The sequence below is a fragment of the Homarus americanus genome, unplaced genomic scaffold (assembly GCF_018991925.1).
Source record: "Homarus americanus isolate GMGI-L3 unplaced genomic scaffold, GMGI_Hamer_2.0 scaffold48406, whole genome shotgun sequence".
Taxonomy (NCBI): domain Eukaryota; kingdom Metazoa; phylum Arthropoda; class Malacostraca; order Decapoda; family Nephropidae; genus Homarus; species Homarus americanus.
Window position 1 is genome coordinate 1,262,731 of NW_024753828.1, and position 17,289 is coordinate 1,280,019.

A 17,289-nucleotide genomic window follows, 5' to 3' on the forward strand; every position below is an offset into this window, starting at 1 on the left:
AAAACGTGTGTCTGGAAAAAGTGGAGTTTGGGGGTCGGCCCAGTCTCTATTTCAATTAATCCCATATGTTATGTTGTTCACTTTATGCGTTTCTCGCTTTACGCGGGCCTCCGTGGGTTCAATTGACAGCGTAAAGCGAGGTTTCACTGTATATAGACTACTGTCAGGTACTGCATAACTCTCCACACACCCCACTAAATGTGTGTTGCCTTAACATATGCTGTACTGCAACTGTATCCAGTGTCCACCTGACTCTCATGCTAAGAATCAGGGAATCAGAGTCTGTCCAAACCCATCATCATACCAGGAAAAGGATGTAAAGATTTGTTTAAAAAATTTCGTTAGCACATCAGCTTAGCATTGATATAAAGGTCAAAGAAGAAATAATGAAAGATGATAATATCTATCAGTTCAGTTTATTAAATTTCAGGGGAAAAAATAAATAAATTGTGAAGTGGTTCCTGTTATTGAGTGGAGCTGCCATCCTGCAGTATAAAGAGCTTTATATTACATAGTTACAGTAGGAGAAATAACCTGTGGTTAACTAAACTATACATAACATGGATAAAAACTAATAAACAGTATTCATTGCAGTAAGAAAAAATAAGATCATATTCTCGTTCTAAAGTCTTGATAGTACTGTATACTTTGTACTAACAATTGTTAAAGTATTTAAAAAAATAAGGTTGTGGAGCACCATAACAGGAGGAGGAGCATGTACTGTACACTTCAGGGACCAGGTCGTGTATACTATGCATCAACATTTCTGATAATCTCCTACATGCAACACAAAAACCATGTAACACATGTCACAAGATGGTAACACTTATTCAAAGCAATAAAATTTTCCATACAAAAGTAATAGCATCTCTTATAACACAATTTTCAGAAATCATACTATATCATTAGGTTGCAAAGTAACAGCTTTAAGGCTTTCTCTAGATATCCAACCGATTCAAAAATATTTATCACATTAAAACTTGACTAGGCTTAAGTCTTCATGCTCAGAGTCTTACTGAAGAAGTACTTACCTCTCAAATCAGCAGCCAATTATTAAACCCGAGCTGTGCAGTGACACAATCATTCACATTTATCACCTTTACCATCAAAAATTTGTGGCTGCTTGAAAGGAGCTTGGAAAAGCTTACGAGCCCCTACAGTAGGCGGCGAATGAAGTCTCCGCAGGGAGGACGGTGTTCTGTACTGTCCCAGGACCTTAAGTTTACTGCGTATTTCCTGTGATCGTTGCTGCAACCGCTTCATTTTAGGGTTTATAGTGTCCTCACCATTTACAGCACAGAGAGGCTTCTGATCTGTTGTGCCGTCCCGCTCTGCTTGTTTGGAAATATCAGTGCTCTCGTGATGTACTAATTCCTGGTCACCTATATTTCCTTGTAAACATTTAGCTGCAGAAGTAGGTTCAGCGAGAAATGCACGACTATCAAATTGTCCGTCTAGTTTCATATCGCCCTCATACAAAAAACTCTTCATGTCCTGCAAATCAAAGGAAGCATTAATGAGGTTATAACTACAGTAGAACATCAATTTAAAGTAATTCAATTTAAGATCATTGATTTAAAGTAACACCCACAATAAAGGACAATGTTTTAATTTAAAGCGAGTCTTTCCTATTTTGTGCGAGTCAATCTGGCACATCATATTTAAAATTTTGTGCCTAATGTTTCTCTGGGCACGTCACACTGCCCTAAGGGCAAAGCTGTACTGTACATGTACTCAAAATAATGTACTAAATGATTACCGTATATCTCGGCTTATAAGAGGAATTTGAACATTAAAAAAATCTGCCCAAAGTTAGGGGGTCGTCTAAACCACCAAGTATAAAATTCTTACCTCTTAAATATTGTGGTTTAGTTTGTCAAGAGTGGTGATGGAAACATCGTAAGCCACTCACAAGGTCTTACCACTAATTATTTTATACTGAAACTTACGTTTGGCAAGCTGGATTCAAATTAAGATTCCCGGTATATTAAAATAATAAAAATGTATTATAAACCTGTCTAACATACCATAAAAGAGAATTATACCCCTGTAATAAACACAGCTATCATCACACACCCCTCCCCACGCACCCCCCCATTTGCCAGTGAGGAGACAAGAAAGGGAAAGTGACCGCGAGATTGGGCTATTTTTAGCCGTGGAGGTGGTCAGTAATGCATATCGGTATATTTACTGATAATAATACTTAAAATTTATTTTTTTACAAGGAATATTCAGTAAATGACTTCATTAATTCTTGAAACTACTGACAGTTAAATACAGACGCTTAAGTGACGTCACTAGTGTTTACACTACACCAGCTGGTAACATTTGATGCCATTACTTGAAGTGAATTGGCCTTATTTAAAGTAACTAACCATAAATAAATACAAAAAGTACAAAAAAGATCAAAAGTGAGAAATAATATACTGCATGTATGTTGTGTTGTCAAAGTTAGAGGAACAATTCAAACTGCAATTGTGTGTAAATGAGGCAGAAAGTCAGGTCAGCGCTGAACCTGGGACTTGGTCACAATTTTCGTGATGCCATATGGCAGCAGGGTCTACCATTAGACAACACATTATGCTTCCAATATCTACCCAGGCGGTAGTATCTACCTGTTTGGTAGCTGCCTACTACCTACAAAATTTTTAGTAATATTACTTTGATACATGATAAATTAGACAATGAAAATAAACATCAAATTTAATTACCAAGACGCTTCCCATTGGCAGCTGTAAGAAGAGGGGGGGATGGGCTATTTTTATCCCGTCTTTGTGTCTGAAGTGGCCAGTAATACCATATATTTACTGATCATAATATTTACGGTATCTATAAATAATTAATTTAAAATATATTTTTTACATAGAATATTCAGTAAATGACTTTTAAATAAATAAACAAATAATTCGGTAAATCTATTTCAAGTAAGTGGAAAATAAGTAAACAAATGTTATTTACCACCACCCCTTCCCTCTGGCTCAGGGTGAGATGGAGGGGAGATAAAGAAGGCTATTTATAGCCCGTCTTTGTGTCTGAAGTGACCAGTACTTTAATGCACCATAAATAATTCATTTAACATTTATTTTTTTTACATATATTTTGTTGTATATATATATATATATATATATATATATATATATATATATATATATATATATATATATATATATATATATATATATATATATATATATATATATATATATATATATATATATATATATATATATATGTGTGTATGTATGTGTGCATGCATGCATGCATGCATGTATGCATACATGCATGCATGCATGTATATATATATATATATATATATATATATATATATATATATCTATCTATCTATCTATCTATCTATCTATCTATCTATCTATATCTATCTATCTATCTATCTATCTATCTATCTATCTATCTATCTATCTATCTATCTATCTATCTATCTATCTATCTATCTATCTATATATATATATATATATATATATATATATATATATATATATATATATATATATATATATATATATATATATATATATATATATATATATATATATATACTCAGTCAACCCCTCACTACGGTCACATTTTCCGTTTCCCGCGTTGCAACGGTGCCTGCCAGAACTTAGGATGCTCACATTTCGCGGTGGGTGTGCCCCTTTACCCCGCAGTGAAGTATAATTTTTTAATTTAGCTCATGAAATTCACTTTTAAATTATCCGGCCAGAATATAATTTACATTGCTGGGAATTTAACACAATTTGATGATCATTTTGAATATAAACATCATAGATTTTTGCATTGGACATACAAATTTTAGATATAATGTTTACTCTTGAGTAAATATGTTATCTTTTGTGCAAATATATGATATTGCCTTTCAAAATATTCCCTGATCTTACAAGGAATCCAGCAATGTCAATTATAATATCTAACTAGTCTGATTTATTATTTATTACTAAAAAGGTAAACAGTCTGGTATTCACACATTTATCTAGTAGGGGCGTTGGTGGGGGTGGGGGGGGAGGGAGGAGGAGGGACCGACGACCGCGACCATCTGTTACCGTGTGAAGAATATTTATTTTATTAACTGAAGATTTTATTTTAGCTCACCAAATTCATACAAATTACCCGGCCAAGAATATAATTTACATTGCTGGAATTCTTACAATTTGGTGATCATTTTGAATATAAACATCATATATTTTGCATTAGACATAAAATTTTTAGATAAAATGCTTAATCTGAGTATGTTATGTTTTGTGGCAAAATATATGGCAGTTATATTCAAATATTCCTAGTTTTACAAGGAATCAGCAATGTCAATATATTATCTAACTTAATCTGAGGTATTATTTAATACAAAATGTTAAAATCTAAATTTTTTCACCCCAACGTCTCTTGAAGGGAGGATTGGTGGGGGTAGGGTTGAGACTGACTTGTAGCGGTTGAAAGAAAGAGGAGGCAAGGTAAGTACTTTGATTGACAGATAGTGTAAGTGAAGAAAATATTTTTTTTTTTGTTAACTGAAGATATTTAGGTTACATTAACTAAAGTGAGGTTAACTGTATATATGTAATGTATGTATGTATGTATGTAATAATAATAATAAACAGTTTATTGAAGTTCTGCAGCCCAAGGCTGAAAATATACATTGGACATAAATGACTTATATTACATTGGTGGTTTAACCAAAGCATTGAAGGTAAAGGAACATACAGTGAACATTCAGATTAATGTAGGAACAGAAACAGTAGTGTAGTAACTTTCCCAGATGGTGTTAGGAGGGACCTGATGTGGTGTAGTAATTCCCTCACAGATGGTGTAGGAGGCCTCATTAGTATCCCTCACAGATGGTGTTAGAGGGGCCTCACGTGGTGTAGTAATTCCCTCACAGATGGTGTTATGAGGGACCTCATGGAGTAGTAATTTCACAGATGGTGTTGAGGACCTACGTGTGTAGTAATCCTCACAGATGGTGTTATGAGGGACTCACGTGTGTAGAAATTCTCAGATGGTGTTATGAGGGACTGAGCGTGGTGTAGTAACCTCACAGATGGTGTTATGAGGACGTGGTGTAGTAATCCCTCACAGATGGTGTTATGAGGGACTTGACGTGGTGTAGTAATTCCCTCATAGATGGAGTAAGAGGTGTGGCCCCAGGCCTTCCTATCAGAGATGGATTAACACATCGCGGGTTGTTGGTCTCACGGGCCGCATCACTGGGTACCTGGGACCTCACTGTGTGAAGGTTAACTTGAATACTACTTTTACTGTTGAGTTGTTCTCACTGACTCAAGTACTGTTCACCAATGTTCACCTCTGTTTAACACTGGTTCCATTCCTATCCCAAATGAAATTTAACTTCTGGCAGAACCTGTTGATACTCGGTGGGAGAAGTGGTTCAGGGAGGTTGGCAACAACTAATATGACCTGACTGTCTGGTGAGAGCGGCACGCCTGCATGTATGATGTGTATGTATGTATGTATGTATGTATGTATATGTATGTATATATATATATATATATATATATATGTATATATGTATGTATGTATGTATGTATATGTATATATATATATATATATATATATATATATATATATATATATATATATATATATATATATATATATATATATATATATATATATATATATATATATATATATATCAAGTAAATGGAAAAATTTTACTCGACACAGACATTAGTTCCAGTTACCGGTAAATAGCAGACGCTTCAGTGACGTCACTAGTGTTTACACTACACCAGCAGGTAACATTTGATGACATTACTTGAAGTGAATTGGCCTTATTTTAAAAAACCAAGGATGGTTGGTAAAGGACTACTGAGTCAGTGGGTAAGTGTCACATTTGGGGTACTGGTCTTATACAGCGAATAGAGCTCAAAAGCTACTTTTTAAATGGAAATTTGGGGGGGCCGTCTTATGCACCCCGACGCCTTATAGGCCAAGATATACGGTACTAAAATTTTGTCTAGTGCAAACTATTGCATGTTTATATTTAAATTAATCACTATCATATAAGAATTCCAGCAATGTTAATTATATTCTCCCATGTCAGTTCAGTGACATTTTATAGGATAAAAACTTTAAGTCACTCTTAAGGACTGATAAATAAATAAGCACTAGACCTTGGCATCAACTGTCAAACATATCACCTCACCTCCCTTCCCCCCCCATCTTCCCAGCCAGTAAACAGACCATTTCGCATCCCTTAATTTTAGCTGTTGATTTATGAGTGTTTTTTTTAACATAATAATTAAAAAAAACAATGTTTTGTTTATTCTAGGAGATGGGCTGATGTGCATCTGGGCAGACTCTCAGTCTTTTTAGTATTTTGTGTTTCTTTCAAGTACCAAACTAAATTATTTCATTGAAACAACACTTTGATTTAGTGCGAATTCGGTTTAAAGCGACCTCTCTTGGAACCTATCTCGTGTTATATCGACGTTCTACTGTACATGCAAGGCAAATTTACATACTGTATATGAATCACAAATCAGGTTGCATTGAGAGTCAACACACAACAGTACAGTTATGAATGGGTTACATTCCTGGATCCAGTCATAATTCAGTTTGTTTGTAACTCAGCATCATCTTAATTTTGCAATAAAATGTGAATACACCCCATCTCTATCTGCAAAAACCTTAATATAATTATAATCCATAAATGATACATAACACAAATTGCAAATAATATGCAGAAAAAAAAGTTTTATTAACCTTGACGACTACCCACCCTAAAGCTACCTGGGGGTTAGTACAGTGCTCAATATATAATGTACAGTGGTCCCTCGGTTAACGAGCACAATCCGTTCAAGCAGGTTGCTCGTTAACCGAAACCATTGTTTCAATGGGTTTTTGGGTAATTGGTTCCAGCTCACCGAAAATTGCCTAAATTCAACAAAAAAGGTAGAAAAGTACACTTACTTTGAGGTGTGTATGTAGAAGGCTCCTGGATGATGATGATGATGATGATGATGGGAATTAGAATGGAGGTGGAGGAGAAGGAAGAAGAGAAGGCATTGGGGTGGAAGAGAAATCACCCCATGGCACCATTTCACCCATAAAATTTTAGTTCTCTTGGTGTATTTCAAGATTATTTTCTTTAAATCAACACTGCACTGCATTATATATTGTCAATATGTAAAATATATTTCAAAATGACCAATAATTTGCTTGGAAACGCAGAAAAAAAGCGTTTAGTTGAAGAGAGTCTCAAGCAAGATGTTACCTCCACTGAAAACAGAGAGAGACTAACGCCTGTCTGGTGTGTTAACAGGCTGGATGGCACGCCAGAAACTAGTTTCTTTACCTTCAATTATGTTCAATAATTGTTAAAATGACAAAAAAAGTTAATATTATACTTTTAAAATTATTGAATAGTATAAACTTCTTGATATTTACTAAAATAGTAAGGAATTTAAGCCCTAAAACCGATTACTGTATTGGCGGACTAATACTACAGCTGGTGGACCGCCAAATGCAAGCGAAAACCTGTTGAAGTCGGCTCATAAAAAACTCGTTAATCGAGGGATTGGTCGTTAACCGAAGTTAAGAATCTTATGGAAGGTAAATCGTTAACCGAGGGACCACTGTACTGTAATGGGATCACCTTGATAAGCAGAGTTGTTTATAACTTGGGGATCTCCTGTACAGGATGGAGCGAGGTATGATATGAGTAACCTATAATAGCTACATCACCAAAAGTCAGTCATACTTTTCATACAGTTAGTGTTTAGCTGCAAGCTAGATGCTCAGTAGCTTTTACTCCCATTCAAATTCAGAATGGTGGTTGTATTAGGGACCATTGTGGCACCAGGTTTACAAGTTTTCTCCCAAAGGATTCAGTGCTTATCAAAACTCTGCTCGACTATATGAGATCTCATGCTTCATAACCCCTGGAGATACAGTACTTGGAAACACAAGTGGGTGGAAATATGCAAATCACTAAGCTTCCTTCTGTTACACTGTAGACATCCTGAATTCTCACCTTTATACTGTTTTTCAGATGAGCAACAGCTTCAAGTAGGTGGGCGCTTCGTGGTGAAGAGGTAATGAAGGTCAGTTCTGTAACATGGATGCTTCCAAACCTTCCACCTGCATGCCCACGCCAGTTACCATTCAACACGCATATCACAGACCCAATTGCAACGATATTCTCCACTCCATATTCCTGACATGAAAAAAATGTATTTTAATTCAGAAATTGCATTTTATGAGTGATATCAAAGTGGATGACTCATATTATTAACCCACTCTCAATCTACAGTCTTTAAAACCCATATATTGTAATGCTTTGACAGTTGCCATACAGAAGTGTCTCCTTCCAACTATAACCAAAGCTCTTTAAGATACAACCATATCATTAAACACAGAAGGGGTAAAGAGTTAAGACTGTCATGTTGATTATCAGCGGGTGTATCACCACACTCACTTCTTCATGACATCATTGTACATCTGTATCCACTTCACTCATGTCACCCACTGTTATCCAGAGTTGTAAAGTAACTAAATAAATTTACTTGATAACTGCACTCAAGTAACATTTTTGGGTATTTACTTTTTAAAAATTAATAATCAATAGAGAATTCAATAAAAAATAAAACAAAAATAATAATACTAATAGCCATAAACAAATAAAAAATGAAAAAAATAAATAAAGAGTGAGAAACGATATACAGTATGTATGTTGTGTTGTCAAAGATATAAACGAATCAAGCAGATGTTGCCAGATATTGCCAAGTGTTCAGACAATTTTGTCTGTAACTGTAGCTACAAACTGTAATAAAAATTATTAGTTTTAAAATAGTATACAGGTGCTCCTCTACTTAAGAATGTTCAACTTGCAAACTTTCAGAGATACAAACATCATCACTGAAGGGGGTTACCTGCCAGAACAGGTGTTTAATGTGGATGAGACTGGACTATTTTGAAGAAAATTCCAGATAGAACAAACATAACCTGAGAGGAGAACAGTGAGCCAGGTTTTAAGGCTGTATTAAAGGGTATAGCTGTACTAAATATCCATAATCTTTTCAATATTTACAATATGTTTGGTATCCACAGGAGTAAAGTTGGACTTACAAACAAGCCTCAGGAACGTAACTTGTTTGTAAGTAGAGGAGCACCTGTACAGTAGACCCTTGCCACCCTCGGATTTCTCATCAGCATAATCCGGATCTCCACCATTTTTACTTTGTATACCATTTCACCCACCATAGCATTGAATTTTGAGTTTCAGAGGTAGTCAGGACATCCACATCAGTGTTTCCTTTGAGCAGTGAATGGTAGTGCTCTTTCCAGCGCTGAAGGATGCTTTCATCGTCTTTAATTAGGGAGTTACTGTTGGATGAGCGGAGGGGGGCTACGCCACGAGTGATTGGCCCATAAAATATTTTGTGGAACTGAAAAATTTGCGCATCTTGTGCTGATCTGCAAATTTTTGTGTTTCACATGCTTTATTTTTAAACCAATCGTGCTTTAGATTGCGAAGTTTGCACTAGGCCGTCGATTTCTTCTTGCAGAAGGTATTACAGTCGACCCTCGTTAATTCGGACTAATAGGGGGGGAAGGGTGTCCGTTTTAGCCGATTGTCCGAATTAACCGATTTAGGGGTTAATATTGCGTTATATTTCAAAGAAAATGCAGTGAGTTTGTCCTTAGCCTTGCATACTGTATATACTCGTCTATAACCCCCCCTCGTTTATAGGTCGACCCTGATTTTATGACCAAGAAATCGTTAATTTATGATATTCCTCGTTTATAGGTCGACCCATGTTTTTGAGGGTAATGGAACAACAAAACCTTCAGTAAAAACACTCTACGTCCTATAAACTGAGGCTCGCCGTGCCTGAAACACCGAGTGCCGAAGGCAAATTATTTACCATTTATTATTATGACACTTTACACTGAAACGTGGGTAGTTTCAACAAAAATATTGTATATTTCCATTAAAGTATTTATTCAAGTCAATTAGGAGGGAATATTATTGTAATACAACAGTTTTTTATAACTAAACCATTCGAAAAGCGATTACGGTAACATCTTTTGAACGAAAGAAAGCGAAAGTCATTGTTTTCGTCACGATTTTATCCCACTTTCCACTGTAATACGTACGTAATTTCAGCAAAAATATTACATTTCCGTGAATGTATTATATCAAGCACAGTATGAATAGAATATCATTGTAATATAACAGTATTTTAACCGAAAACTATTAAAAAAACGAATAACATCTCAAGAACATCGGAAGCTTAGGTAAAGTCGTTTGTTTTTGTCATGTATTTTATCCTATTTTACATTGAAATACATCACGTTTCAGCAAAACTACTATTAATTTCCGAGAATATATTCATTCAGACGCAGTTTAGGTAAAATATATGTGTGATGTAACAGTTTTTTAACTGAAAACGATTCGAAAAACACGTACCCTCTAGCCCTGTTCAAGGAGAGGACTGGGAGAAGCTGTTTGGTGCTGCAGACGATGACAAGGAAAATGATTTGGATGGATTTTAATGAAAATATTCAGAAATATGGTATCGTAGTATTTAATCAAGTCAATTAGGATAGAATATTATTGTAATACAACAGTTTTTTAACTGAAAACCAATCGAAAAGCGATTATGGTAACATCTTTTGAACGAAAGAAAGCGAAAGTCATTGTTTTCGTCACGATTTTATCCCACTTTCCACTGTAATACCTACGTCATTTCAGCAAAAATTATTACATTTCTGTGAATGCATTGTATCAAGCACAGTATGAATAGAATACCATTGTAATATAACAGTATTTTAACCAAAAACTATTACAAAAACGAGTAACATCTCTTGAACATCAGAAGGTTAGGTAAAATCTTTTGTTTTCGTCATGTATTTTATCCTATTTTACATTAAAATATATCACGTTTCAGCAAAACTACTATTTATTTCCGAGAATATATTCATTCAGGCACAGTTAAGGTAAAATATACATGTGATGTAACAGTTTTTAACTGAAAACGATTCGAAAAACACGTGTACCGTCTAGCTGATACTCAACAGCTGGTGGTGCGTCATGCGTCGTTGTAAACAATGGGAGGTTGAAGTAGATTACTGGGTATTATATTAAGTGTGAAATATCGAAAAGATTTTTATTACCGGTATTTTTTGTAGATCAATGAGAACTGTGATACCGTATATGATATGATAAGTTAGCCTGTGCAAATAACTTCAACATAGACTACTGAAAACACGCTGTAAGGTAATTTAGCCTATTGTAAGTTGATGAGCTTCATTTGCTGAAGGAACTGCACAACTTTTCATTACTAATTTGTACATATTTTACGTTTCCATTGTTTACTGGCAGTAAATGGTAAATATTTTTCATGTCTGAAGCTAAAAGTTGCATCCCCCACACTAGTGGTGGAGATGTTACATTTAACCAAAAACACGCTGGTGTTTTATCCCAGCAGTGGGTGGACCAGCATTTTAGCTTAAGGTCCTGAGGTAATATTCCTAAAAAAAAAAAAAAAAAAGTTCAGATTTTGTCCGAATTATCCGAAATCCGGATTAAAGGGGTCCGAATTAACGAGGGTCGACTGTAACTTTGGTCCGAGACTGAGGGTTATTCTGCCAGTTGGTTAAAGCAGCACGTTTATCATTAATGAGTACATTGATTGCCAGGTCATTTTCATCAAACCAGTCCTGGTGTATCCTTTCAATCTGGCCGAGAGTCTTTCTGCAGCTCTGACGAGTGTTATTCGCGGCCATGGAACCTAAGCCCCTATTTCACATTAGAGTTTAGTCTTGCCAGTCGCAGATTGGCCAACCACCGGATATTTCAGGAACTTAACTTCCATGGTTGGTGAGGGACTACTATATGTAAGTCATCCTTACTAATCAAATAGTTAAATTCATTAACAGTATGGTGAAGATTTGTGAATCAATATCGGTTAGACAAGTTATGGTTACCTTGAGACCTCCCCAGAACTTGAGAGTGAGGATGTTAATGTGGTGATCAACAATGTGCACCAACTGAAGCCCTTTGTTCAACAGCCCCACCCTCAATACCACTCCAGCAACATCAACTTCCTTCCACAATGGATTTAACTCCCCTGAAGACAGCAGGCAAAGAGGAGTGACACAGCGATCAAACTCGGGGGAACTAGCCGGAGGACCTTCCATGACTGGTTCCCATCTGGTCTGTCGAACGGCTGTAAACTGAAGGCACTCATTCCTGGTGGTAACAAAAACAGCATAAGTGAGTGTTTTAAATTTAATCACTCAAATATGGACAATATCTGAATTCTATGTGTCAACTAATTAGTTTCTAAGTATAGTACATACTGTTAGTCTCCCTGTGTACAATAAACACTGTTAGCCTCCCTGTGTACAGTACACACTGTTAGTCTCCGTGTACAATACACACTGTTAGCCTCCCTGTGTACAGTACACACTGTTAGTCTCCCTATGTACAATACACACTGTTATAGTACATACTGTTAGTCTCCCTGTGTACAATAAACACTGTTAGCCTCCCTGTGTACAGTACACACTGTTAGTCTCCCTGTGTACAATACACACTGTTAACCTCCCTGTGTACAGTACACACTGTTAGTCTCCCTGTGTACAATACACACTGTTAGTCTAGTTGTGTACAGTACATACTGTTAGTCTCCCTGTGTACAGTACACACTGTTAGTCTCCCTGTGTACAGTACACAATGTAAGTCTCCCTGTGTACAGTAAATACTGTTAGTCTCCCTGTGTACAGTACACACTGTTATTCTCCCTGTGTACAGTGCACAATGTTAGTCTCCCTGTGTACATTACACAATGATAGTCTCCCTGTGTACAGTACACAATGTAAGTCTCCCTGCACAGTAAATACTGTTATTCTCCCTGTGTACAATACACACTGTTAGTCTCCATGTAAAGTACACACAGTTGTCTCCTGTGTACAGTACACACTGTTAGTCTCCCCTGTACAGTACTCCCTGTGTACAGTAAATACTGTTAGTCTCCCTGTGTACAGTACACACTGTTATTCTCCCTGTGTACAGTACACAATGTTAGTCTCCCTGTGTACATTACACAATGATAGTCTCCCTGTGTACAATACACAATGTTAGTCTCCCTGTGTACAGTACACACAGTTAGTCTCCCTGTGTACAATACACACTGTTAGTCTCCCTGTGTACAGTACACACTGTTAGTCTCCCTGTGTATAGTACACACTAAAAGTCTCCCTGTGTACAGCACACACTGTTAGTCTCCCTGTGTACAGCACACACTGTTAGTCTCCATGTGTACAGTACACACAGTTAGTCTCCCTGTGTACAATACACACTGTTAGTCTCCCTGTGTACAGTACACACTGTTAGTCTCCCTGTGTATAGTACACACTATAAGTCTCCCTGTGAACAGTACACAGTTAGTCTCCCTGTTTAGAGTACACACTGTTAGTCTCCCTGTTTAGAGTACACACTGTTAGTCTCCCTGTGTACAGTACACACTGTTAGTCTCCCTGTGTACAGTACACACTGTTAGTCTCCCTGTGTACAGTACACAATGTAAGTCTCCCTGTGTACAGTAAATACTGTTAGTCTCCCTGTGTACAGTAAATACTGTTAGTCTCCCTGTGTACAGTACACACTGTTAGTCTCCCTGTGTACATTACACAATGATAGTCTCCCTGTGTACAGTACACACTGTTAGTCTCCCTGTGTAAAATACACACTGTTAGTCTCCATGTGTACAGTACACACAGTTAGTCTCCCTGTGTAAAACATCCACTGTTAGTCTCCCTGGGTACAATACACACTGTTAGCCTCCCTGTTTAGAGTACACACTGTTAGTCTCCCTGTGTACAGTACACACTGTTAGTCTCCCTGTGTACAGTACACACTGTTAGTCTCCCTGTGTACAGTACACAATGTTAGTCTCCCTGTGTACAGTACACACTGTTAGTCTCCCTGTGTACAGTACACAGTATAAGTCTCCCTGCGTACAATACACAATGTTAGTCTCCCTGTGTACAGTAGACACTGTTAGTCTCCCTGCGTACAATACACACTGTTAGTTTCCCTGTGTACAGTACACACTGTTAGTCTCCCTGTTTAGAGTACACACTGTTAGTCTCCCTGTGTACAGTACACACTGTTAGTCTCCCTGTGTACAGTACACACTGTTAGTCTCCCTGTGTACAGTACACACTGTTAGTCTCCCTGTGCACAGCACACACTGTTAGTTTCCCTGTGTACAGTACACAATGTTAGTCTCCCTGTGTACAGTACACAATGTTAGTCTCCCTGTGTACAGTACACACTGTTAGTCTCCCTGCGTACAGTACACACTATAAGTCTCCCTGCATACAATACACACTGTTAGTCTCCCTGTGTACAATACACAGTTAGTCTCCCTGTGTACAGTACACAATGTTAGTCTCCCTGTGTACAGTACACACTATAAGTCTCCCTGCATACAATACACACTATTAGTCTCCCTGTGTACAGTACACACTATAAGTCTCCCTGCATACAATACACAATGTTAGTCTCCCTGTGTACAGTACACACAGTTAGTCTCCCTGTGTACAGTACACACTGTTAGTCTTCCTGTGTACAGTACACAGTTAGTCTCCCTGTGTACAGTACACACTGTTAGTCTCCCTGTGTATAGTACACATTGTTAGTGTCCCTGTGTACAGTACACACTGTTAGTCTCCCTGTGTACAATACACACTGTTAGTCTCCCTGTGTACAATACACACTGTTAGTCTCCCTGTGTACAGTACACACTGTAAGTCTCCTTGTGTACAATACACAATGTTAGTCTCCCTGTGTACAGTACACACTGTTAGTCTCCCTGTGTACAATACACACTGTTAGTCTCCCTGTGTACAATATTCACTTTTTGTCTCCCTGTGTACAGTACACACTGTAAGTCTCCTTGTGTACAATACACAATGTAAGTCTCCCTATGTATAGTACACCCTGTTAGTCTCCCTGTGTACAGTACATACTGTAAGTCTCCCTGTGTACAGTACACACTGTAAGTCTCCCTGTGTACAGTACACACTGTAAGTCTCCCTGTGTACAGTACAGTAAACCCTCACACTTCCGGACAATTAGGGGGGAGAGGGTGTCCGGATTTGGCAAATGTCCGGATGAATCGGGGGACAAATGTTTGTTTACTTAATCTTATAGTAAAAATTAGGTTATGTTCCACATCTATTAAAAGTCAAGAGTAATGCTATAAAAGTTGTGGAAAAATCGCTACAAAACTCTAATGTGAGTTAGAAATAAAGCTAATATAATATACGTAAATATATAAAACATAATATAAAACTATAAACTAAGACATATGAAGAGCATGGGTGTTTGTGTGGAAAGTGATAGTGTGTGGAGTGGCTGACTTGCCACTCAAGCCGTTTTAGTGACACACACACACACACACACACACACACACACACACACACACACACACACACACACACACATGTATGCACGCACACAGTGCCACATTTCACAACCATTTCTGGAACATTAATGCTATAAAAGTTGTAGAAAATTCATGATACTCTAGTGTGGCTTAGAAATAAAGATAATATAATATAAAATTATAAATTAAGAAAAAACCAGTTTTTTTCTAAAAAACAGTTTTTGTGATATAGCTCGAAGGCAACGCTCAGCAATGCTACCTAGGTATGTTAATTCCTAGCCAATTCGCCAGGCCAACATACAGGCAATTAAAACATCTAATAATTACTTAATAAGTAATATTAGGACATGTCGCTACCTGGCATTTAATTGCAATTCTCAAACCCCCTCCTTCACCCCCCACTATGCGCATCACGATCCTCATCTCTTGCCTGGCGCTTCAGCTATAAATGTACTCAAAGGAAAGCGCCGTTAATTTGTGTTCTAATTGTTGAAATACTCACCTCCGCGAGGATATTATATACGGTATTTGTACTTAATAGCACAGTGATGAAGTACAGTAGTGGCTTTTATTTTATGTCTCATTTATTGAATTGGGGCATTTTCTTATACGACCTTTGGTCAGCATGGCGACCAAAACGCATTTTCTTTGTGAAGTCGTTTAGATCGTTATGACTATCCCTTGCCTTTAAGTCACTCAGTGAATGTCGCTGCACCCTCCTGGGCTCATCTTCACTGAAAGAGAATATGTGAATATATCTACCATATTTTTCGGCTTAAAAGACGCACTTTTTATGACAAAAATATACCTCGAAAATTACCATGCGTCTTCCAGGATGCTAGTCGATGAGTTGTAGCAGAGGTTTTTGAAATCAACCCCTTACAAAGACTGTTACCTCATTACAGTACTTAACAATTACAAGTATTCTCTATACAGCACTATAAAACTATTGATTTAACTAATACTGTTGATATATTGGAAAAAAAAAAAACCCTTGCTGCTGTGTGGTTTGTTTACTAATGGCAGTGGTGTGGCACCGCCATCTATTGAGGAATTGCTAAAGGTTGTCTGCTGGTCTCAAATGCAGGAATGTTTGTTTCTTTATATGTAGGCTCTCATATTTGGACACCTATTTACAGTAGGCTCTCATATTTGGACACCTATTTACAGTAGGCTCTCATATTTGGACACCTATTTACAGTAGGCTCTCATATTTGGACACTTATTTACAGTAGGCTCTCATATTTGGACACCTATTTACAGTAGGCTCTCATATTTGGACACCTATTTACAGTAGGCTCTCATATTTGGACACCTATTTACAGTAAGCTCTCATATTTGGACACCTATTTACAGTAGGCTCTCATATTTGGACACCTATTTACAGTAGGCTCTCATATTTGGATACCCATTTAGACTGTAAAAACCCCACAAAATTAAAATCTTCCAAATTTAAATACACCTTCATCATCCAAGTAAAAAAACACACACAACAACAACATTGGCTGTCCTTATGTTTTCAACTTTATTACCACTGATAGGTAGATATATTTTTTTAAATTCAGAAACATTAATTAAAATACCATATATACTCATCTATAACCTCCCCTCGTTTATAGGTCGACCCTGGTTTTTTGACCAAGAAATCGTTAATTTACGATATTCCTCGTTTATAGTTCGACCCACGTTTTTGAGGGTAATGGAACAACAAAACCTTCACTAAAAACGCTCTACGTCCTATAAACTGAGGCTCGCCGTGCATGAAACACGAGTGCCGAAGGCAAATTGTTTACCATTTATTATTACGACACTTTACACTGAAACGCGGGTACCGTATATACTACCTAAG

The 17,289-nt window shown here is 37.0% G+C and overlaps 1 protein-coding gene across 1 annotated transcript in view; it reads right to left on the reverse strand.

Annotated features, from left to right (window-relative positions):
- Positions 1-400: 400 nt before the first annotated feature.
- LOC121855480 overlaps positions 401-17,289 on the reverse strand; it is a 179,957-nt gene continuing 163,068 nt past the window's right edge. Inside the window, exons 12-14 of the mRNA XM_042350455.1 lie at positions 11,971-12,235; positions 8,012-8,194; positions 401-1,494 (exon numbers count right to left, since the gene is read on the reverse strand). Of these exons, the coding sequence (XP_042206389.1) occupies positions 1,081-1,494; positions 8,012-8,194; positions 11,971-12,235 (862 nt within the window). The 3' untranslated portion in view covers positions 401-1,080. The remainder of the gene's footprint in view (positions 1,495-8,011; positions 8,195-11,970; positions 12,236-17,289) is intronic.